The sequence below is a fragment of the Canis lupus genome, chromosome 21 (genome assembly GCF_011100685.1).
Source record: "Canis lupus familiaris isolate Mischka breed German Shepherd chromosome 21, alternate assembly UU_Cfam_GSD_1.0, whole genome shotgun sequence".
NCBI classification, from domain to species: Eukaryota; Metazoa; Chordata; class Mammalia; order Carnivora; family Canidae; genus Canis; species Canis lupus.
Window position 1 is genome coordinate 31,693,337 of NC_049242.1, and position 25,960 is coordinate 31,719,296.

Below are 25,960 nucleotides of genomic sequence, written 5' to 3' on the forward strand. Positions count from 1 at the left end.
GAAATGAGACACTCCCAGCCTGTGACGTCACGGAGCTGGATGCCCAGTCTTTACGTTCATAGACGATCGTGGTTATTGTTAGGAAGGCTTCAGGTGAAGATTATCTTTTTAACTACCTGCCAGAGTTGTAAGAATTAAATGAGTTAATAAATATAAAGCACTTATAAGAGTACCTAGTGCCTACTATATACTCAATAGATACTAATTAGTATTATTATTTATTATCATTATCATTATTATTATTATTAAGGGAGAAACCAGACTCCATGTGGCTTATAGAGTCCTGGCCCGCCTGCTTTAGGACCTCTTGGAAGGTTTGGTCCTCCTGTCCACACCCAGTGATATCATGACAGCTTTTTGATTCCTAAACTCAGCATTTGGGACCATAGACTCCACAGGCTGGTTCCTGAGGAACCTGGATCCTGGCACTGCCCAGAAGGAGAAAAGGACAGGCCCTCCCTGCCCATTTTCCCTCAACACCCACCACTCACATGGCCTCTGGGTTGAGTCCCTCAAGGAGAAGCAGGAGGGGAATACTCTGTGAGCTCCCCATCCAGGGCTCAAGGCTGGTACACTGGTACCTCCCAGCTTCCCCTGCCCTCTTCCTGGGTAATGTGAGGAGGGGGTTCCTGCCCTGCCTCTCTGCCTGTGAGCCTTGGCCTTGGTCTGTCCCCCAGGTCTCTTGCAATGACTCCTGAATAATAAAATGCCCATCCAGTGGACAGGGAGGACCCAATCCTTGAGAAGAGCAAGGGAAGGAAGCATAGGGCATACTTTGATGCTAATACCACCTGGGCTATCCACCCTGGGTCCCAACAGAACTTGGCCATAATTGCAACACAGCTGTCACTCCTGAAGCCAACGGGCACACACATCCTCGTGTCTTTTAGCTTTGGCATATGGGGTTTGGCCACATGGAAGTATATGTGAGACTGCAGGACAGGTGAGAACATTGGCTGATGGAACTCAGCCTTCCGGTTCTGTGAGATGCTATATTTTGGGGTCTGACCAGTCTAACCTTGTAACCAGAGCTCTTTGGAGCAGGAGACAGATGCAGCCAGCTTTCCCGTGCTCCAGTGGGCACATCTGGAAATTGTCTCCCACTACATGTCTCACCCTCCACCTTACCCCAATTCTGTTTTTCCCTCCAGCTCTCCCAGGCTGTCTATTACTGGTAGACCCCAAATTCCTGAGTGTGCACACACAGGCCTACACAAGCTGGCCCTTGTCTGGAGTCTGTCTGGAGTCCTAGCCCATCACTGCCCTTGACATTTTATGCCCAGCCACACCACATTCGCTGCTCCGAGGATGTGGAGACCCTGTGCTCTGTGATGTCCCTTTGCCTTTGCCCGTGCTGTTCCACCTGCCTGGGATGCCTCCCCAAAGCTTCCCTGCAAACACATACTTCCTTTAGATTCAACCCAAGCATAACCTCCTCTCTTCACAGATAGACCTTTGATCCCATAATGCGATTTTTGCCATCTCATATTTATGTTCCTGAACAGACCATGAGTTCCTTGAGAACAGGGAGTAGATCTCATTCATCCCTGAATCCCTAGATCCTTATCTGGCCCCAGCAAGTAGGTGCTTGCAGTTGGCTGGATGAGAGAGAGGCAGAGGGTCCAGCTTCCCACATGTCTCACATGAGGTATGCACACCCTTTCCTGATCACAGATTGGGCATCCTTCACTGACAGCCTCTGCGTGATCTCAGCAGATTGCCTGGTTACACATGTACCCACTGCAAAGCTGAATGGAAAAAGCCCTCCCTGGCAACACCTCATGCCTTGCCCTACAGCATGGGATCTCCCTCTCTGGAGGGGCTAGTAGGGAAAGTCTATAAGGCTCCCAAGGAAAGAAATACACCTGGGCGTCAAGGCCCCTGACTCTGGGATATTTCACGTTTTGAGATGGTTGGGTGACTTTGCTCATGAAACAATGAAGGCAGGTGATGGAGGGGTGGCAGGGGTAGAGGCCTTGCCCTGCAGAAAGGCTTCAGAGTCTGTTCTGCAAACAGCCTTTGCCATCCAGTGTGCCACACTCAGTTGTGAGGATGTAGCTTGAGGCTGGGGGAGCCTTCGATGGCACCTATGAGAAGGGCACCCCCTCGGATCTCAGCTTCTGTGTGCTCCCTGCAAGGTGGAGACAGGTAGTAGCAGCATGAAACCCCCGCTCTGAAGAAGAAAGCAGCCCATGTGTGTGCTTGCGCTGGCTTCGGCGAGATGACTGTGCCTATTTATTGCAATTTCATGCTGTGATTATCCCGCTTCGGTCTATGCTGAAAATGGCAACTGTACCCACTGTGTCTCCAGAGTTGTGTCCTGCATGGTTTTGTTTTCCAAACTTACTGAAATCCTTTGACAAAGTGGCAAAATCTCCTCTGCTTCAGAGCACAGAGAGTTCTCTCAAAATAACTCACCTTTTATAGGTCCTCCAACAGAATTTTGCAGGGAGCACAGTGAGTTAGAGGCCACCACTCTGCAGCTTCCCCAGAGATCTGAATTTCCGTCGACACCCCCACAGCCACCGTGACCACCACTGCCCTCACAGCTGGCCACGGTTCCATGGTGGGATGGGTTGGCACCAACGTGAGACACCCACATGGACTAGTTATCAGTGCGGGGCAATCACAGGGCCGGGAGCAGCAGATACCTTAGTCTTCATTAAACGAAGGGGGCTGTTCCTGGTGGTAGCAGGAAAGAGAGGTCCCGGAGGTTTACGAGAAGGTGGAGGAACAGAGGCATCAAGGAGCAATAGAGACAATGCCACCACCCTACCCTGCGAACCAGGGGACATAGGGGCCTAAATGGCCTTCTGTTGGGAGGCTTCTGAGTTGTAGCTCCGAGAGAGAGAACATAGGGTGGGGAGGCTGGTGGAAGGTTCGAATGAAGAGTCAAGGACGGAGAGGATGGCCTGTGGAGAGCACCAAGAGGGCCAGAGTTGGTTCAAAGAAGGGGTTCCTTCAGAGAAAGGGAAGTACAGAGCAGGATATGGGGGACATTGTGAAGAGATGAGATGACAGGATAGTGAGGGCAGAAGGTAAGGGAGTGAGGCCTGGTTGATCAGCTTCAGAGAGCAAAGTGTGCCTTCCCTCGGGGAAGTAAGGTGACCAGGCTGTCCTGGGGGTAGGACGATAAAGCCACAGCCACCCTCAGACTAGCTGCCCTCAAAGAGTTGTTTGTGGGGGGACTTGACCTGAACCATCTGTCATCGGTGTATCCAGTCATTCACACGTCACCACCAAGTGCTCATGAGTCTTGGACCTAGTGTGCCCATGGCCTTTCCACCAGTTTAGACACTTACCAGCCTACCTGATCACCACCTCCCCTCCCGCTGCCCTGAACTGAGCCCATCTAAGCTGGCAATGACTGTCCCACCTTCCCGGAGCCAGTCACCACCCTCCAAGCAGATGCACCTTGCCTATAACACAGTACCTCAGACTAATAATAATAATATCATGTTAGCTTTCCTAGCAAGCACCGACTCCAGGGCACCGTGCTAAATACTGTACATGCATCATCCAATTTCACCCTCACAATGCAATATCATCTCCCAGAACACTGAAACTTGGCTAACTTTTCCAACATCATGAGGCAAAGAAGTGGTAGAGCTGGCATAGGTTGCGTTATTTGGGCCTTGTTATCCGCGCTCTCTACACTCTGCAAGGATCTCATACTCTGGTTACTCTGGATGAGGCCCTCTGACTTGCTTTGCTCAACAGACAGGGCCATAGCTCCAGGTGAGGGCTTTAAGAGGCAGCCCATGTTTCTACTCATCCTGTGGAACTAACTTTTGGCACCTGTTCGGGAATTACGTAGGTCCCGGAATGAGAAGACGCAGAAGCAGACCTCCCCCTGTCTGGAGCCAGGTCTAGCCCACAGCCCCCTGAGCAAGAAATAGGTGTTTGTTGTTTTAAGTAGCTAAGATCGGGGAGTTGGTTGTTATTGCAGCAGAAGCTGACTAATACAGATTTTTCTGATTCTGTTCACTGCTTTTAAAATCACCATGTTCTCCTGCCCTGGTGCTTCTTGGGCATCAAGATACCAAGGCTGTTCTGACGGGGTCTGAATGTGGACCTCATTACCCTCTCAGAAAAGGCTCTCTCCTCCTGTCTTCATCAGGTTGAATCAGGTAGCCTATAGCTGTTCCAGTTGCTCTCTGTTCCTAGAAAAATACCTGCCCATACCTACACATCGCAGCAACTCTCAAACCCACTTCTTTGCCTGCCAGAGAGCTTGCAAGACACCGCGGCATTAGTTGGACACAGCCAGTCCCTCACATGGCCAGGCAGTTTATGGGTTGCACGGCTCCACTGGTTCTGTGAGATCTTTCTCTTTGTGCTTGTTATTATTCAGCTCAATTAAGACTGTAAAGCCAAAACAACGCCTGAGAATCTTTGGAAAATTCTTTTGTGTTCCTCCCACATATGCTAATCCTCTATCCCTTACAACCTCACGCTCCCAAATGATTCCTCATGAAGGTTTTTTTTGGCTAACTTCCTTTCAGTTGTCTTGTATTAGCTGTTTCTCCTGCACCTCATCCTCTGCTGCTTCAACATGATCATAATTTTCAAAACCAGGAGGACATTCAATGAACAATATGCAGTAAAACTGATTCGCTCAAACCCTTTAAAAAAAAATCCTCTTGTGTTGTAGCAGTCACATTATGTTCTCTGGGTTTTTTTCTGCAAGTGTGTCTTGAAATGTGTTCTGATGAGACTAAACTTGATAGCAGCAAAGACTTTTTCCTTCGAATAAGAACATGATTTTCTCTTAATGTGAAAGGCTCTGGAGTATGAACTTGTGTTTTGCCTCTGCAGCATTCCTTCCTGGGATAAAAAGACCCTGTTCTCCTTGAGGACCCGCCACACACCCCTCCACCCCTGTGGTTTGGGGGGACGTGATGAGGCCCTCTGCCCCAGGAGCACAACTGCATCTGTGTCACCTCTGCCTGTGTCTGATTGGCACACTTGGGCATCGATTCAGGGTGATGACATGACCCAGCTTAGGCCCAGGGATTTTGCTGGAACTGTCAACCAGTCACATCTTTGCCCCAGACTGGGGGCCTGAGGATGCCCAAGTGGAGTCGCTCCTGCTCTGTCACCCTCACACAGCCCAGCACAGAGCAAGTCAGAGGAGAGCCGCGGTGAGATGCGGAGAAAGTGATGATGAGTCCGGGTGACACTTGGTCTGAACGTCTGGAGGGAGGGAGAGACGGAGAGGCAGACTGAGACACCGTGAAGTCATGTTGATAATGTCACTCAGCATCTCAGCGTTGACTCAGCAGCGGGGTGGCTCAGGGTGGAACTGGCCTGCCCCCCGGCCCCTGACCAACAGCAAGCTGAAGAGAGGAGTGGCAGCAGGTGGCTGGGGCTGGGGCGCCTCAGCGGTGCGGGAAGGGTAGCTGCCAGGGCCCGGGCCACAGGGACAAGTTCCAAGACTGACAGAGGCAGGCAGAGTCGGCGGGGCAGAAGTGGTAAACTGAGGCTGGGACCAGAAGCTGACCAGTCAGGACAGGGCCCCCCTGAGGCAGGAGGATGGTGGTGGGACCTGAGGGTGAGTGGGGTGGCTCTGCGAGCCCTGGCAGCTCAGGGGGGCTGCGGTGGTGAGACCGGGTACCCCTTCGTGCAGGGCTGGGCTTCTGCCCTCCCTGACTCACCACCTCTACTGGGGAAGTGCCGGTTGCTGTCGGGGAGCCTGGGGGCCCGGGGTGCTCGGGGTGTGCAGTGGCACAGGCACCCAGCACCCTCTTCTTTTAGTTTATTCTGGCTACAGCTCAGAGAAACCAAATGGAACTAGCTGGGGCTATTTTGTGAGGAGAGGGAAATTCTTGGAATTCGAGAACAGAAATATATCTAAGTTCCAGGAAGGCCTGGGACTGGCACCTGGAAACTCTGGGGAAAGCAGATGACATTTATTTTCTCTTTCACTCTGCTCTCTCCTCCTTTTTACTTCTCTCTCTCCCACCCCTCCCCTGCCCCTCCCTCCCTCTCCCCTCCCCCTCACCCCACCCCTCTCTCTGTCTCTCTCCATATTCTCATTTCTCTCTTTTCCTCTCTCTTTTCCGTCCTGACTTTCTCATAGGAGATCTTTCATTCCCAGATCTTGGGTTGGGTGCCCACTGCGGCCGGGACAGCTGGGATAGTGGGGGTGCGGGGTGCGGTGGGGGGATAAAGGGACAGCCAGGTCCTGCCAGCGTGGCTTCCAGGACTCACCGCTGCAGTGACAGAGAGGAGGGGGTGTCATCAGCGTGAGCTAACTGCGCCCCCCCCCCGTGAGGGGGGCTGGCCACCGGCACATTTACCATCGGTTCCCACGGTGGGCTCCAGCTGTTCCGATGGCTGCCCTCCCCCCGTCATGCAGCCAGCGTTCACTGGGCACCTGCCACGCGCCGCCTGCCGCCCTGGACGCTGGGAATGCAGCGTCGAGCGTGGGACTTGCACTGTGGCAGGAGGACGGACACTGGCAAACCGCAAAGGCGTAAACAGAAGTAGGTCATGATGAGTGCAAGGATGAAAGTAGCAGAGAGATGTGGGGGGGGGGGGGGCACCTTCGTGTTGGGCGGTGGCCCTTTGCAGAACCTGGGCCAGGAAGCAGCCCGCGGAACAGAGACTTGGGCAGAGCAGCAGAGAGGAGGCGGGTGGCTAGGACGCCGAGTCCCAGGGAGTCTGTCCCCTCCAGCAGGCCGGCTGCCCTTGCCCTTCTGCGCCCCTGCCCCTCACCAGGAGCCCAGGGGACGGGCCTTGGCCTTGAGCTCAGCCTCTCAGCCCGTCCCCTCTGCAGGCTCATTGCGTCTCACAGGCCAGGTGCTCCCAGGAGAGCTGGGAGGGCTCAGCCTCCCCGCAGGTAACACCAGCCCCTAATCCATCCCGAAGAGCTGCTTTTCCCAGTCCTGGCTCCTCCCCATCACTTTTCTCCCTTCTCCCTGCGTTTCCAGCCCCTTGATGCAAGGTCCGCGGGTTCTAGCTGTGTGAACCTGGGCCTTTGTGTCTGCCCTCATGGACTTCTGTCCCCACACGGCTCGGCGAGTCCCTGTCTCACGAGTCCTACTCCTTGCTCACCCGTTCTGCCCCCAGCTGCGCTCCACGGTTCTCTGCTGGGCATCCTCAGAGCTCCCAGGCCTTCTCCCCCAAACCAACAGCCTCTCCCTGTACCGCTTACCCCCAGCCTGGACCCAGCTCCTCCACGGGTCCCCTGAGCACAGCTAGTGCCTGGCCACAGCGTCTAATGAAGCTTTCCTAAGGGCTGGGGGTGACGTGAGCAATTACAGGACTAACAGATCATATGAAACTAGAAATTCTATAGCCAGGGAAGGACACATCCACCTCATGTCGTGGCTATCCCTGCCAACGGGACACTGCCTGCAAGGAAGACACGTCACACAACAATGCAGCCTCCTGTGATGTCAGCCTCTCAGGCCAAGATGGGTTCTTACCTGATCATCTAAGGCCCAAAAGGGACCCCCATCCCCAAGAGCTTCTCACCAGGGCCTCACCAACACTCTGCACGTGGTTCCTGCAGCAGGGAGCCAGGCTGAGGGGAGACATGAAGCCAGGTCAGCTGTCTTCTCTCACCAAGTGGTGAGTGTGCCCAGAGGGGCTCCTGTTTCTAATTCTTGCAAAGACCCAGAGTTAACGGCATTGTGGAGGGATACATTCCATGGCCGATGGCCGGGCAGATGTTTCAGAAGAGAGCAGCTACTCAGATAAGAGAAAATTGTGCTGATAGGTTTATTTGTTTATTTGTTTGTTTGTTTGTTTGACATTGTGGGAGGCTGAGATGAGAAGACGATGGTAGGAATAATACCCCAAATATTGATATTATTTATAACTTCATATAAGCTTCTAAATCTTTGGGAAAAAGAGAGTGTCTTCTATCACACCCTTTTCCCAGACAACAAACACATTTAATGATGTCTCTCTCCCACAGAAAAGTAAGCTGCAAGACATTACTTTTTTTTTTTTTTTTAGTTACCACGTAGTTAATTGACTTTTCAAGATGCAGTTCTGCTCAACTTATTAGATGTATTTATTTCCTACAACTACATCCCAGAGTTTAAGCTCATTCTGAGAACTTCTCCCAGGTTTCTCCCAGAAAAAATACATCCATACTCACACCCAGAGAAGGAAGGGGGAGCATAATGGACCTGGGTAAGCTGGTGGGGGTGGACCTCTGCTTGAGGCCACCACATAGCAGGGATTTTCTCTCTTGTGGTGCCGTAATAGGCTACAAATTCTACAGCTGTTCTCTTTGGCCTGTGTAAACTCTGGGCACGGATGACCATCTCCTGTGTCATATCTGCTGAAGTGAGGATCACCAGCCAGTTGGGGTGAGGCTGGCCCCAACAAGTGCCCAGGAAAGAGGCCCCCCAGTGCCTGCCATCCCCACCCCCTACAACAGTCCCTTGGCTGTTTCCTTCTCATTTTAAGCCACTCTCCTTAGGAAGGAGAACTCAGATTTTTATCAGATCTCCCTCCTTCAAAAGCTTCTGTTGGCTGGCCATGCCTATTTATGTTCCCTAAATTAATTTTCTATTTTTCACCTTTTCTCGTGTTGCTGCCTTTAACCTAGAGTACCTTTCCTCTACATCCTTACTGTATAAATCCCACATTATCCTCAGGGTTCAATTTAAGCGCCACCTCTTCTGTGAAGTCTCCAGTGAATTGCGCCCCACTTAGCATGAAGTACTCCCATGATACTTTGATTGTGATTCAAATTGACCACTTATTGCCTCTAGCTTCCGCTTTATACTGAGTTAGATTCATCTATCTTCAGTCTTGACTGTGAACCCCTTGAGGTCTGAGATTATGTTTCCTCCCCATAGTGAAAAGGAAGGGCTTTCATTATTCACTCAATTGATGTATTTAGCTGACATGAGCTCATTGCTGGACTTTTACTACAGATAGTGACTGAGCCTTTCCTCTGTGATCCATAGAGAAGTTTCCCGAATGTGATCAATAGGCAAGAAGGGACTGGTCAGTGTGAAACCCCCAAGAAAGGATTAAGACACATGCAGTCTGCATGTGGCTCTTCAGTGTGGCACCCAGAGGAGAGGTACAAATTACACATGCAGCAGACTGGGTACATCTGCCTACAATGTCTCCCTCATGTCAGGCAAATGAGTGCTAGAAGATACTGGGGTCTTGTTCTTTAGTCAGAAAATGGTTACCATCCATAAGAGTAGTGGTGATACCCTGGAGTAAAATTCACAGGTGAACAGATGGAGCATTCGTTTTATTGTATACTACACCTTGGTGGGTTGGGAGGTGGATACATGACTCTTCATTCATTATCTCTTTGGTATATGTATGTGTAGCTCTTCATTATTTTTCAGAGTTCCATTTGTCCCTTTTTAGGAATTGCTGAATTTAAATACTCTGGTCCAGTTTGAGGACCAGCCAAAAAAATTTCTCAGGAGCCAAAGCCAGCTACCTCCTCTCTATCTCCATCTAACCAACACTTCTGTAGGGCCAGGGTGAATGAGGACCATGAAAGCAAGAGAAGTGCTTCAGCTGCTCCTACATGGTCGCTTCACCCTGGGTTCCCTGCTCTCCTGTGTGTTCTCCCAACCAGCCTCTGCACTGCTTGCAGGGTCCAAGTCCTAAAATACAAATCTACCATGCTCCTCCCCTACTTCAATAGCTGCTTTTTGCTCAGACCAAGATCAAGTTCCCTACCTTGCCATTCCTGGTCCTCTGTGACCCTGCCTCCATCTCTTCCTTGTACTGTATGTTGAGGCTATGCCCAGTTTCTGGTGGTCTGCTCCATGCTTTTTCTTCACCTCATGCCCTTGCTCCCGCTTTGACTTCTTGTGCTATCCTCTCTACCTCTCTTTGCTTGGTTATATCCAGCTCATCTTTTAAGCATCTGATCAGTTGTCGTCTTTTTCAGGAGGCATTCTGGAGAGCTCCCTACTATGAGTTAAATGTCTCTTGTATGTGTTCTCTTCCACTGGTACCCTGGGCCTGCCCCTACCATAGCATTTGGTGCCACTTGATATTATCTGTGTCTAAGTCATCCATGGCACATCCAACTGCTTCTTGACCATAGCAATTATTATTCATGGCCATATAACCAGGACCTGGCAAAATGCCTGTCATGGAGTCAGCATTGAATAAATTCTTGTTGGATAGAATTCCAATTTCTTCTATCTTACAACTTGGAAAATAGTTGTGGATTTGTTAGATGAACTCTGCATGTCATATTTTCAAAACTGCAGCTACAGGGTTCTATTAATGTGTACGAGTAACACAGTGCTAGCTAGCTCTGAAAGCCAAAGAAGCTCCATTTTCTTGGACAAGCTCTACCTTCCTTCCAGCTCTCAGTTCTCCAAGTATGAGGCAACACCCATGAGCATTACAACAGTGCCAAGTTCCCAGTACTGGTTTAGAGGGGATTTGCGGTGACAAAAAGCACAGTTCTCATAAGGGTCTCTGCCAGAGTATCATCTTAGTTTAAAAACAGGTTGAAGAAATGGTGACCACTTCCTCCAGAACTTCTATATGTTCAGACTCACCATGCTGGCTACATATCTCCACAATCTTTCAAGATGCCTCTTTTCATTATTTGCATCATTTGTCTATATATATATGCCTGGGTGGCTCAGCAATTGAGTGTCTGCCTTTGGCTCAGGGTGTGATCCCGCAGTCCCAGGATCAAGTCCCACATCAGGCTCCCTACATGGAGCCTGCTTCTCCCTCTGCCTATGTCTGGATATATTTTTGGAAGGAGACCTAATAGGATTTCCTGATACAGGATATGACAGAGAAGTGAAGGACGATTTCAACATTTTAGACCTGGGCTAAGAAGACAGCAGGTGGAGCACCCGTGTAGGGCAATCAGAAGTTGGCCCTCCCAAGTGTGAAGCATCTCTTAGATATCTACAGGGAGACATCAAGTGGAAGTTAGATGCAAAAACCTAGAGTTTCAGAGAAAGGTCAGGCAGACACTGTAACATATAGATGGAGAAGAGAAGGGTCCAAGGGCTGAAGGACATTCCAATACTTAAAGGGAGGAAAAAGAAGAGAAACCAACAGAGACTGAGAAGGAATCATTGAAGTAGTAAGGAAACCAGGAGTGTCCAAAGAGGAGAGAAGATACTGTTTCCAAGACAAGGCAGTGATTAGATGTTGCCAATAGGACAAAGAATATGAGGACTGAAAACAGACATTGAGTTTATCAACTCAATTGGTGGAAAGAGATACTGGGTTGATGGTGTCCTCCCAAATCCTCACCTACTCTGAACCTTTCTTGGAAATAGAGTCTTTGTAGATATATTTAGTTATGTTAAAATAATGTCATACCAGGGGTGCCTGGGTGGCTCAGTCAGTTAAGCATCTGCCTTTGGCTCAGGTCATTATCTCAGGCTCCTGGGATTGAGCCTCATGGGGGGCTCGCTGCTCAGTGGGGAGTCTGTTCCTCTGTGTTCGCTCTCTATGTCTCTCTAAAATGAAATCTTTTTTAAAAATGACATCATCCTGGATTAGAATGGGCCCTACATCCAATGATTAGTGTCCTTATAATAAGCAGATCATGTGATGAAGGCACAAGAGAGCCAACAAAGAGAATTCAGGGTGATGGTGAAATTGGAGTAATACTGCTATGAGCCAAGGAATGCCAAGGATTGCTGGCAACTGCCAGAAGCCAGGAAGAGGCAAGGAAGAATTCTTCTGGAGTGCCTTTGGAAAGAGGAAGGGCCCCCTGACACCTTGAAATCAGACTTCTGGCCTCCAGAACTGGGAGAGAATAAATTCCTATTGTTTTCAGCCATCCAGTTTATTGTATTTTGTTATGAAAACCCCAGGATACTGATGCACTTGGTGCTGTAGCCTTGGGCTGCCATAACAAAATACCATAGACTAGAGGGTGGGGTGTGTATACACAACAGATGCTTATTCCTCCCATTTCTGGAAGCTGGAAGTCAAAGGTCAGGGTACTGGCATAGTTGGGTTCTGGTGAGGACTCTCTCCCTGGCTTGCAGATGGCTGCTTTCTCCCTGTGTGGTGATGGAAAGAGAGAAAGAGAGCACTAGCTTTCTGGTATCTCCTGTAAGGGCTCTAAACCCATCATGAGGGCCCTACCCCTCAGGACTTCATCTCATCCTAAAGTCCCACCTGAAAATATCATCACATTGGAGGTTAGGGTTTCAACATATGAATTTTGTGGGGTACAGAATTCATTCTGTAGCACTTGATAAAGCAGTCATTTTACATAATGTACTTTGACTTCCTCATCTGTAAAATGGGGATAATAAGAGTATGCGCACGTCAGAGAATTGTGGCGAGGAGCAAGTAAATTAACAGATGCAATATTCTTAGAATAGTTCATATGAAATGCTATGTAACATTAACTATTATGATGATTTATAAATCCATTCATTTTGTTTTGAAATTAAAATGCTCATTTTCATTTGTTCTTTGTTTAATTCTCAATTAGCTCATTAATTTGACAGATTATACTTCCCTAAACTGCTAAACACTAATTTCACACTTAATCAAATTCTCTTAAAAGTTCCAAATTAAAGAAAAAGCCTTATAATTTAACATAAAATTCTCCTACTATGTAAGCACCATTTAAGCAATCGATTGGCTACATTCCCTAAATATTTCAAACTGAAGTCACAAATTTAAAGTGTGATTATATCAAACACTTCAAACATCTAACACAGTAGGTGTTAAACAAAATTATTCTCAAGCACTGTTAACTTTTTTTAATAAATTTTATTTTTGTAAGCAGTTTTAGTCTCACACAGAAAAACTGAGTAGAATGTATAGAGAGTTCCCATATAACAGGTGCATATATGCACATCCTCCCCCACTATTAGTATCCCCCACCAGAGTGGTACATATGTTACAATCGATGACCCTACATTGACACATCAATATCACTCAAAGTCTCTAGTTTGCATCATGATTCACTCTTGATGTTGTACATTCTATGAGTTTACACAAATATATAGTGGAATCTATCCATCATATGATGGCATGTATCATACAGAGTATCTCCATGTCCTTAAGATCCTCAGTCAGACACTGTTAACTCATAATGCTAATAAATAAAACTTTAACATTTAGATTAAATCACCTTAAGCATTTCAGCATCTTCAAAAAATAAATTTATGAACTCATATTGGATTTTCCTAAGCATTTAAATGTTGAATAAATGTAACTAGTCGATTATCCTAAATATATCCATTAAAATCATAAATCTGGTAATTTTATTATATTGTATTATTCAGCACTTACCTCAAAAACATAAAGTAGATCACAAAATGTGTTATTGCACTGAAATAAATATAACCTACACAAAAGTATTATTCATCATTTAGAATTCTTCTGTGTTATACTGTTCTGGTGTTAAAAAGTTAATTTTCCAAAGAGCAGGAACAGAATTATCAGTTCTGAGACTATAGATGGTTATTCAAAGGTCTGAGTCCCAAATTGCAAAGGTAGGATACCTGCGCACAGATATGGGAAAGAGCTGGATTGCCACCCCCACCCCCAGGAAATGCCATCTCTGCATTAACAAGGCAAGTCTCTTCTAGTTGGCTTCTGCTAGTTGCACTGTCAGTGGAAGATAACACCAGGCTTTTTTAGTGGGATTTCATTTCACAATTCAGTGCATCTCATATATCCTAGGAACATTTCAACTTTTACCCTGACCCAATTGTTTTTATAACTTTTTTCCCTTTTCTTCCTTGATTTGGGTAGATGGAATTCTGTATGAGTGTGGGCATATGTGCACACACACACACGCACTCTATTTCTCTCCCTCCCCCCAACCATGGGACTTACAGTAAGCTTCTTTAAAAAAAAAAAATTATTTATTTATTTGAGGGAGAGGAAGGGAGAGACCACAAGCAGGGAGGAGGGGTAGAGGGAGAAGCAGACTCCCTGCAGAGCAGGGAGCCTGATGTGGGATTCAATCCCAGGACTCATGACCTGAGGTGTAGGCAGATGCTTAACAGAATGAGCCATTCAGACACCCCTATAGTCAAGCTTTTTTTTTTTTAAGATTTTATTTATTTATTCATGAGAGGCACAGAGAGAGAGAGAGAGAGAGAGAGAGAGAGGCAGAGACACAGCAGAGGGAGAAGCAGGTTCCATGCAGGGAGCCTGACTCGGAACTCGATCCTGGGTCTCCAGGCGCTAAACCCCTGAGCCACCATGGCTGCCCTATAGTCAAGCTTCTTGATGAGACCTCATTTACTCTTTTCTTGCTCAATATCCTGTTTCTCTAGTCATTTGGTGACAATTGCAAGTTCCTCAAGAGTATGGTGTGCATTGATCATCTTTGAGTTTCTAATGGTCTGCACTTTGGTCTGGTGCTCAATAAATGTCTGTTGAATGAATTCATGAATAAATGTAATACATTATAAACTTGGAGTAGCAAACTCTAAATATCCTCCATGCAACTCCATCAAGTAGAGTAAGTTTTGCCTTGCCATAATTCCCTAACTTGCTCTTTCATCTGAAAACTCTGACAGCACTTCCCCAATACCTTTTTAATGACCCCTCACTTTCAGCTCTTGCTTCTTGCTTGTTTCTGCTGAACCTTCTCAGTAACAGTGTACACGTCACTCATGCCAACACTCACCACCTTTCCCCTATTGGTTGACTTGATAGTGGGTCTTAGTACACTTTCCTACAAAGTCTGGACTGTTCAGAATTATTCTTTGAATTGAAAGTCCTTTTTAGAAAGGTGATGGAGTTAGCATTTAGGGGGCAATGACTTGCCATCCTGATCATGGTACTTAAGAGCATACATTTGGAACCATAAACACATGATGTCAGATCCTGTCTCTGCCATTCACTACCTTTATTTGGCCTTTCTCAGACTGTTACCTCTGTAAAAAATGTGATTGTAGCTTCAATCATAGAGAGTCCAGGCAAGAATTGAAAGAGATAAGCTATGCAAAGCTCTTGGGATAGAGCAAAGTGCTGGAGTGCTCCACAAAGAGTAGTTATTTCCCAAGTGGATTCCCCTTTTCCGGCTATCACCCCAGTCTTCTGACTGAAAGTACAGTTACATTCACACATCTCTAACCTGATTTTTAAAGGGGTAAGGGGCAATGAACAAAGAACGCCATTGGAGAAAGAATAAAAATACTAATCAGATTGTAAGCAGGAGGGCATGATATTTCCTCATGTGTTTTGCATGGCAGGGCTAAGTAATAGTCAACAAAATTACAAGATTTTTATGGTTTTTAAATAAAAATTTAAAGTACAAGTTTAATGATAATAAGCCCATGTAAGATTGAATCATGTAATGAGTCACTTCAATTTCTGACAAGCTTCTTAGTTCAAAGCCCTTAGATACTTCCTGTAATCAAAACCCATTTTCAAATTCACAGGAAGATATTATCTAATGATCCACCCAGTCTTTTCATGTTCTTAATTTGGGGTCAGTTTCAATGGCCTGTCTCACATCAGCTGTCATTTTTATGATCGAAATGTCACTTCACATTACAGTTTTCATTGAGACTGTTCTCATCTTTGGTTTCAATTCAATTTAATTCAAATAGGATCTGTGTGTCTCAGGACAATTGAATTCACTTCAATTCCCCTCTGTTCTGATAAGATTGTAACCACTACTTCCTATTGATGCCACTGAAGTTCCTGATACTTTCCAAATCTCTGGCGCTGCCAGGGAGGCCACTGGTCAGATAACAAGGACACTGCCGCTTCCGCCCCCGTGAGATGGGCTTGGTGCCAGCCCTGGAACCCACTAGACCAGCCTTCTGGCCACCAGTGTTTGCACCACCATTGCTGTCTCTGGTGCTGGTGCCACAGTCTCTACCACCGCGTCCCTCCTCCCCTTTAAAACCCTGCTGAGTCACTGCTCTTCTGAATTATACAAAAATCCTTCCATACACCTCATTTTATAAAAATCTTGCCCGAGAAACAGCCCATTCGGTTATAAGAGTTTGGAAAAGTGTTGTAACTTACTTATTTTGCTTTCTTTGGTTGAGTTTTTCCAGTCTTTCCCCCCACAAGAGACACACAGAAGGGGTTAGGCCACAGCAAAGTTCACCCATGCCATACTCAAAATTGTCCTTCTTTTGTGACAACAACTATTTTTTTCACACCTGAATTCTATATCTGACTTTCCCTAGGAGAAGTTCATTTCCAAGAAGCTTCTCTTGCAAGACGCCTGGTAGAGATGACCCTACCATTCCAGCAGACATTGAAATTCCTTTATCCTGTAATTTTGTGGGCTGGCAGACCAAAAACATCCTGGGGCCTTCATGGCACTATCCAGAGTAGGAACAAAAAGATACTGGGACCAGACAGGATCAGAGCCTGGAAAATCAACCCAACTAAAGAAGAAGAGAATAGGCCACTCCACAGTATTCCCAGAGGCTGAGTTTGACTCCAGCTAGTTGTATGTGCAAGGAACCTCACCAAGTGAGCAAAACCCAGCTATGGAGGCAAGTCAGAGCTGGCCCCTGGCAGCGTGGGCTCTGCTAATAATATCCCTGGGTATGGAGACTGATAAAAGATTGGCTAAAGTCACAGCTCAGCCCTTTATGCAGGCTTCAGGTGACGCCATAACACATCAGGTACAGAGATGGTTCCTAAGACAGGGAACTTTGGGAGAGCTCTACCCAAAGCAGTGTGAAGGGCTGCTCAAATGGAGAGGAGAAACTAAGGTGAGAACAGGGAAGATTGAGGTTGTACGTAGAGCTGAGGGAGCAAATGAGGTACACATGCAGGTCACTAGCCAGGGGAATCCCAAGAAATGGAATAATAAAGTTGGAAGCTGTAAGTGGACTGTGGCACCTGCTCCATGTTACTGACTCAGACTAGGGTTCCTGAAAGTTCCTTCATCTCAGTTACAGTATCTAAAAAACCAAGGCAAAAGCTCAAATGTATAGACTGGACTTACAGAGTGGATTTAGGAATTCTGTAATTGCTGAAGCATTGACTTTAAAGTTAGAAGTCTTATGTTCAAATTCCAGCTCTGACACTTAGTAACAGTGTGGCTTTGGGCAAATTAATCTTTCTATATGTCTGTATCCTCCAGTAAAGAAACTCGTAGATCTTTGTTTAAGGATTTGTAAAGTTCATATCCTAGTGCCTGGCACATAATCTGCACTCAAAAACTGAAGGAATATGGTACATGGCCTAGTTGGCTAATAGCAACACAACTAATTCTTTGGTGGGGCTAAGCCTGTTGACAATTTGCCTTCCTAGATAAAAAGGACTGAGGGACAGGGGCTGGCAAGCTGGGCCTGCAGGGTCTCACAACTGAGAGAAGGGGCCCTGGGAAGATCCTGCTGGATGTGGGGGGGATGCAATGGGAAGGAGATCCATTCATAGGCTACTCCAGCATCAGCTAGTCTGGGAAGGTTGTTTTGAATCACAACATAAGACAAATATCCACTCATACTTTCCTTCTAGACTCAGAAAAGAACATCCCTCCCACAGCCAGGCACACACTTCAGAGTCAAGGGTTACAGTCAGACACGGCTGTCTATCTACAATGTATGCTCTGGCTTTATTGCTTGCTCTAAGTTAGAGCCTCACATGTGAACATTTGACCCATGAAATGCAATCCATATATTTCTGTTTCAGAATGTTTGTGACCCTCCTATAGTTAATACATATGTTTTTTTGTTGTTGTTGTGCTGTGTCCTTGGGAGCGACTCTGGTTTTCTTTCTCTCTAGGCTGGCAGCATTAATACCCTTAATCTGTATTGGAACATGCCCTGAGTTTAAATTAAATCGATGTTGCACTGAGTGTGAGACAGGAGAGATCCTGCTGCTCTGAGTCTGGGCTCCCCTGAATGAGCCCATCCCTTCCCAGCTTGAAAACAAGGAATGGATGTTGTACCACAAAGACCCCAGCCACCCACCCACTCCTCTTCCTACCTTATTTCCTTCCTCTCTACTCCTCACACCAAATCCTACCTATTCCTCCAATGGGCCATATGCTTTCCTGCCTTTGTGCCTTTGGATGGGCTCTTTCCCCTGGCCAAAACAGCCTTCTCTTCTTCTCTCCTGATGGACTCTCCTTTAGACTAAATGGCCCAACTCAACTTATCTTTCAGAATCCGCTTTGTAGACCTCCTCAGGCCCCTCATCCTTTCCTCCTCTTTGCTCCTATGCATTCCATGCACACCTCTGTTACTCAGCTTCTAACCTTGTAACTTCTCCCCCTGGGAGCCCTTTGAAAGTGGGGTATGTGTCTTACTCGTGGGATCTATATCCCCAGCATCTATCACAGTGCCTGGCTACATTAAGAAATACATGTGTGATTACTGCAGCTTTGTAGTATATCTTGAAATCTGGAATTCCGATACCTCCAGCTTTGTTCTTTTAAGAGATTGCTTTAGCTATTCAGGGCTTCTGTGGTTTTATACAAATTTTAGTATTATTTGTTATAGTTCTATGAAAACTGTTATTGGTATTTTTACCAGGATTGCGTTGACTCTAGATCACTTTGGGTAGTATGGACATAATAACAATATTAATTCTTCCAGGCCATGAGTATTAGAATATCTCTCCATTTGTTTGTGTTGTCGTCAATTTCTTTCATCAATGTTTTAGTTCTCAGAGTACAGATATTTACCTCCTTGGTCATGTTTATTGCTGAATCTTTTATTCTTTTTGGTGTAATTGTAACGGGATTTTTTTTGAATTTCTATTTCTGCTACTTTATTATTAGTGTATAGAAATGCAACATATTTCTATATATTAATTTGTATCTTACAACTTTATTGAATTCATTTATCAGTTCTAATAGCTTTTTGGTAAAGTGTTTAGAATTTTCTATATAAAATATCATGTTATTTGCAAATAGTGTAAGTTTTACTTCTTTCTTACCAATTTGGATTCCTTTTATATCTTTTTTGTCTGAATGCTACAGCTAGGACTTTCTCACCATGTTGATTAAAAGTGGTGAGAATGGACATTCTTGTCTTCTCCCTGATTTCAGAGGAAAGCTCTCAGTTTTTCACCACTGAATATCATTTTAGCTTCAAGTTTGTCATATATGTGGCCTTTATTATGTGAAGGTATGTTCCCTCGAAACCCCAAATGGCATGGTACTGACATAAAAACACACACAGAGCAGTGGAACAGAATATAAAGCCCAGAAATAAACCCATGCATATATGGTCACTTAATCTATGACAAAGGAGGCAAGAATATACAATGGGGAAAAGACATCACTTCAATAAACGATGCTGGGAACACTGAACAGCTACATGCAAAAGAATGAAACTGGACCACTTTTTTATACCATACTTAAAAACAAGCTCAAATTAATTAAAGACCAAAATGTGAGACCTGAAACCATAAAACTTTTAGAAGAAGACAGGCAGTAATTTCTTTGACATTGGCCTTAGCAATATTTTTCTAAATATGTCTCCTCATATGCATGCAACTGGTGTTCAATGTTAGAATGAAAGTTAATTGCCATCTCTGTTAGAAAGGCATGCATCTCAGGGGCATAAGCATTCTGGAATACCCTTTTCCGAGCATGCTTGTCCACTGGGGGAACAAAGGGGAAACAAAAGCAAAGATAAACTATTGGGACTACACCAAAGTAAAAAATTTTTGAACGGTGAAGGAAACCATCAACAAAACAAAAGGCAACCTACAAAATGGGAGTAGATATTTACAAACAATATATCGAAAAAAAAAAGGTTAATATGCAAAATATAGAGAGAGCTTTTGTAACTCAACACAAAAAAAACCCACCACAAATAATCCTATTATAAAATGAGCAGAGGACCTGAGTAGATATTTTTCCAAAGAAGACATTCAGCTGGCCAATGGACACATGAAAGGATGCTCAATATCACTCATCAGCGGGGAAATACAAATCGAAACCATAATGAGATGCCACTTCACACCTGTCAGAAGGGCTAGAATCAAAAACACAAGAAATAACAAGTGTTGGTAAGGATGTGGAGAAAAAGGAACCCTCATGTGCTGTTGGGGGGAGTGCAAATTGGTGTGGCCTCTGTGGAAATAGTGCGGTGGTTCCTCAAAAAATTAAAAGTAGAAATGTCATATGATTCATAATTCCACTAAACTCCAAAGAAAATTCCAAAATTCCAAAGAAAAACACTAATTTGAAAAGATATATGCATCCCTGTTTATTACAGCATTATTTACAATAGCTAAGATATGGAAGCAGCCCATACACACACACACACACACACACACACACACACACACACACATCACAATGAACTATGATTCAACCATAAAAAAGAGTGAGATCTTGCCATTTGTGACAACATGGAGGACCTAGAAAACATCATGCATTGTGATGCCCCCAGATATGGTTTTCTTTTTTAAAATTCCCCTGGCTATTCGGGGTCTTTTCTGATTCCACACAAATCTTAAAATAATTTGTTCTAACTCTCTGAAGAAAGTCCATGGTATTTTGATAGGGATTGCATTAAACATGTATATTGCCCTGGGTAACATTGACATTTTCACAATATTAATTCTGCCAATCCATGAGCATGGAATATTTTTCCATCTCTTTGTGTCTTCCTCAATTTCTTTCAGAAGTGTTCTATAGTTTTGAGGGTATAGATCCTTTACATCTTTGGTTAGGTTTATTCCTAGGTATCTTATGCTTTTGGGTGCAATTGTAAATGGGATTGACTCCTTAATTTCTCTTTCTTCAGTCTCATTGTTAGTGTATAGAAATGCCACTGACTTCTGGGCATTGATTTTGTATCCTGCCACGCTACCGAATTGCTGTATGAGTTCTAGCAATCTTGGGGTGGAGACTTTTGGGTTTTCTATGTAGAGTATCATGTCATCGGCGAAGAGGGAGAGTTTGACTTCTTCTTTGCCAATTTGAATGCCTTTAATGCCAGATTTCAGGTTGTACTACAAAGCTGTGGTCATCAAGACAGTGTGGTACTGGCACAAAAACAGACACATAGATCAGTGGAACAGAATAGAGAATCCAGAAGTGGACCCTGAACTTTATGGGCAACTAATATTCGATAAAGGAGGAAAGACTATCCATTGGAAGAAAGACAGTCTCTTCAATAAATGGTGCTGGGAAAATTGGACATCCACATGCAGAAGAATGAAACTAGACCACTCTCTTTCACCATACACAAAGATAAACTCAAAATGGATGAAAGATCTAAATGTGAGACAAGATTCCATCAAAATCCTAGAGAAGAACACAGGCAACACCCTTTTTGAACTCGGCCATAGTAACTTCTTGCAAGATACATCCACGAAGGCAAAAGAAACAAAAGCAAAAATGAACTATTGGGACTTCATCAAGATAAGAAGCTTTTGCACAGCAAAGGATACAGTCAACAAAACTCAAAGACAACCTACAGAATGGGAGAAGATATTTGCAAATGACATATCAGATAAAGGGCTAGTTTCCAAGATCTATAAAGAACTTATTAAACTCAACACCAAAGAAACAAACAATCCAATTATGAAATGGGCAAAAGACATGAACAGAAATCTCACAGAGGAAGACATAGACATGGCCAACATGCATATGAGAAAATGCTCTGCATCACTTGCCATCAGGGAAATACAAATCAAAACTACAATGAGATACCACCTCACACCAGTGAGAATGGGGAAAATTAACAAGGCAGGAAACAACAAATGTTGGAGAGGATGCGGAGAAAAGGGAACCCTCCTACACTGTTGGTGGGAATGTGAACTGGTGCAGCCACTCTGGAAAACTGTGTGGAGGTTCCTCAAACAGTTAAAAATATACCTGCCCTACGACCCAGCAATTGCACTGTTGGGGATTTACCCCAAAGATACAAATGCAATGAAACGCCGGGACACCTGCACCCCGATGTTTCTAGCAGCAATGGCCACTATAGCCAAACTGTGGAAGGAGCCTCGGTGTCCAACGAAAGATGAATGGATAAAGAAGATGTGGTTTATGTATACAATGGAATATTACTCAGCTATTAGAAATGACAAATACCCACCATTTGCTTCAACGTGGATGGAACTGGAGGGTATTATGCTGAGTGAAGTAAGTCAGTCGGAGAAGGACAAACATTATATGTTCTCATTCATTTGGGGAATATAAATAATAGTGAAAGGGAAAATAAGGGAAGGGAGAAGAAATGTGTGGGAAATATCAGAAAGGGAGACAGAACGTAAAGACTGCTAACTCTGGGAAACGAACTAGGGGTGGTAGAAGGGGAGGAGGGCGGGGGGTGGGAGTGAATGGGTGACGGGCGCTGGGTGTTATTCTGTATTTTAGTAAATTGAACACCAATAAAAAAATATAAATAAATAAAAAAAAAGAAAACATCATGCAATGTGAAATAAGAGAAAGACAAATACCATATGATTTTACTTATATGTGGAATCTAAAAAACAAAACACATGAATAAACAAGTAAAAAACTCTTAAATACAGAAAACAAATTGGTGGCTGCTGGAGGGGAAGCAGTGGGAGGAATGGCTGAAATAGGTAAAGAGGATTAAAAGATACAAACTTCCAGTTATAAAATAAATAAGTCACGGTGATGAAAAATACAGCATGAGGAATATAGTCCATAATATTATAATAATGTTGTATGGTGACAAATGGTGACTACACTCATCCTGGTGAACCCTGAGTAACATATAGGATTGTGAATCAGTATGTTGTGCACCTAAAACTAAAATAACACCATATGTTAATTATACCTCAATTTAGAAAAATAAAAAAATATATATAGATGAAAACCAAAGTATTCTTTCTGTTTCTTCTTCCTACAGAAACGATGACCATCAGTTAAGAGGAATGTTTGTGCCAAGGACACAGTGGGACAACCACCTTACAAAGATCTTAAGTAACTTTTCTCATCCAACAACACCCGGACGACTCCAGTGACCAAATGCTGAGCTGTAACTACGGCAATAACTGGCCCTCTTTCCAGATTAGGTTTGGCGAATATGAGCGTTCTGGCCATCTTCAAGTGGCCTAAGGTAGTGTGGGAAGCACGGCTGTCATGGCCAAGAACAAGATCGGACTATGGAAGAAACCACCCGATGTAGTGAGAACACTAAGAGTACCCTCGATCACTAGGATTCTTAGTGATTAACATGAGGCCCTTGGTGATGGGGTCATAGCACCTGCCCTGGCAACGTCACTCTGACATGATATTTGCTTGGACGCCCTGGAAGGACAGAATATTTAAAAATATATCCAGGTGCTAAATAGGCAGCAGATCCAATTCACACTGGACTACCTTTGAGCTAATAACTGTCTTCAGAAAATAACTTTACCCCAAAAAGTGCTTCAGCCTTGCAAGGAATAGCCCCAGGACAGTAAGAGGATAAACAGGCTGTTCCCCTGGAGAAAATCTAGTGCAAGGAGGGCTGATTCACAGCAAATTCACTGCCCCCTCCCATGCATATGGCAGAGAGTTGATCATAGTCCTTTCTGTGCTAAACCCAGATTCTGAGGAGTCAGAATCCCTGACAGTGTTTTCTAGATGGCCAGCAGCCACTTCCTTGCAACGGGTGTTCAATGTAGAATGAAAGTTAATAGCCATCTCTGTTAGAGAGGCATGTGTCTCAATGGCATAAGCATTCTGGAATACCCTTTTCCGAGCATGCTTGTCCACTGGGGGAACAGCCACAGGAACAGGTGTACCGTTATGTATAAGTTGATGGAGAGGTAACACAACCCTCCCCCTGAGGAAGGCACAATTTTTGGACCATCTTGGCCTGAGTGCTTTCTGGGGTATTTCCATATGCAACAGCCCAGGGGCATAGCCTTGGGCAGCCACAAACAGGCTTCCTTTCACTTCCAGACACATATATCACTTTCATAGCACTTGGGGAATGGAAATACCTACAAGAGTGAAGGTCAAGGGCTCTCCCCGGGTATCTCATTCATTACGCAGCTTCCTTTGTGACCACATCAGCCAACCCACTGCCAGCTCTGCTCCTCATCCTCATTGCTTCTGCCTCCATACAAATGAAACCAAAGGCCTTAGCATACCTTGGGGCGGGGGGAAGGGGGGTGGGTGTTACCTAGTGGTCCTCTCTCTCCTATTATGGGTGCAAGGTACCCCAACCACACATTGCACCACTTCTCCAAGATAACATCCTCGGAAGCTCACTATCTTCATTTGAATTAACGTTTCGCTGTGGGACTAACTGGGTGGAAGCAAGATCCTTGCATGTCTGCAGAAAGTTCTTACTGTGGCAGCTGCCTGGTGCAAGAAACTCTACACGGATTTCACATCTAAAAAGGAGAGAGGCCTTTGGTTGTGTGAGTCAGTGTTACTACACTGTAGCTTCACGCATTCCCCAGCCTGCCTAGACCATTTCCATCTCTGATTGGCTTTCAACCACCTGGATCCAAAGAGAAGCCAAGGTTCTGCCTGTGTCTGATGATGTGAGAAGAATTCAACTTTCCTTGCCCAAAGTTCCACCCTGCCTGTTCCTCCCCATCCAGACATCCTCCACCTACCAGTGTTTCGAACCAAAGCATGAAGGACATGTGCCAGCAGGATAGCCAGCAGAAAGACTGTCTCTAGAGCCAGGCAGATGAGCCCAGAAGAATGGTCCCAGAGAAACCAGACTGGCCCCAATAGATAGCAGGCAGCCATCTCAATAAACTTTGACATGTCCTTGGCACTAAGAGCCTGGGTAGGAGATCCTGGGGCAGCTGTGCCTATTGTTTCCCCCCTAAGATCTTCCTGCCCAGAGAGCTAGCAGCCCTGGGTACTACTGAGTATGTTACTGGCTTGTTGGTGTGAAACAGAAGGTGGCTTTGTAGAGGCTAGCAGGCAAAGAAGCCCGGCTGCATGGCAGGCTGGTGGCTTTGTGTCTAGAAAGGTTAGTCTAGCCAGTCCAGCTGTGGCCAGAGGCTGTTTCTGGATTTGAACTCCCCGAGCCCATCTGCACCTCTGCCTCTGTTCTCTTGCATTCTGTTTGGTTTCCCTTTAGTTTCCTAGTAAATGTTCCTTTTGAAAAATTCCAACTTTGTCTCATTGAACTTGGGGGGAAGAGGATTCTCCAGTGTCTTTCCCAGGTTAGAGAAGGGAATTAACATGCCTTGGAAAAATGGAAATGGCAGTGAGAGGGTCAGATCTTAGGAAAAGACTTTGGGGAAAGCTGGTGCCAAGAGATGGGAGAGGCCAAGTGTCTCCCCTACCCACCTGGCCCTGATCCTCAGCCTCTTCCTCAGCCCCTTGCTGCCTTTATCTTCAAGCTGATCTGTCTCAGATGTGTGCAGCTGCCAGAGCATCTCCCCAGCAGCATACTGAGCACATTCAGCAAGTGATATGATGTCCAGGAAGTACACTGCTGCATGACCAGAGGAGGAATAAGGGAGGGAAGCAGAGCAGTGGTTTCTATAGTGTGGATGTTTTCAAAATGCCCCAACAATCCTCTCAATGAGACGACTTAGCCCTCATGACCATCAGTAGAACTAAATTTCATATGAAAAGAAGAAAGTGTTGCATGTTCTCATATTTAAGCCAAGGAGACTGACAAAAGGTAGACATGGAGAGCTATTTTCATGGCATCCTGTCCTGCAGCAGTGGGTGTTCCAGTTATCTGTCGCTGCATAACAAAGCACTACAAAGCTTACTGATTTAGAGGGAAATTCATTATCCTACATGGTTATATGGGTTGGCTGGGCTTAGGTGATCGCTCTCTCTTGGAGTCTCATGGTTGCAGTCAGATGGCAGCTAAGGCTTCATCTGAATGCCTGGCAGGGTGGAATATTCATGATGGATTCATCACTCACATGTCTGGCTCCTTCTCTGGGGTGACTGGAACAGCTGGATGCTGGTTGGGCATCTCTCTCCACATAGTCTCTCCACATGATTAGCTTGGGCTTCCTCACAACATGGAGGTCTCAAGGTAGTCAGACTGTTTGCATAGTACTGGCTTCCCCCAGAGCTAACATTGCAAATGTTCCCAGAACATGCTGCACGGTTCTTCTAAAAAACCTTTCAAGTAACAGAGTCATTCCTGCCACACACTAC

The 25,960-nt window shown here is 45.3% G+C and overlaps 1 protein-coding gene across 2 annotated transcripts in view; it reads left to right on the forward strand.

Annotated features, from left to right (window-relative positions):
- The window catches only part of SYT9 (synaptotagmin 9), a 192,243-nt gene extending 167,295 nt beyond the window's left edge, over positions 1-24,948 (forward strand). For both annotated transcript variants that reach the window (XR_005375717.1, XM_038568931.1), the window contains exon 7: positions 22,731-24,948. Coding sequence is in view for 1 of the 2 variants with exons in the window: in XM_038568931.1 (XP_038424859.1) it covers positions 22,731-22,739 (9 nt within the window). In the remaining variant the exon portion in view is untranslated. The remainder of the gene's footprint in view (positions 1-22,730) is intronic.
- Positions 24,949-25,960: the final 1,012 nt, after the last annotated feature.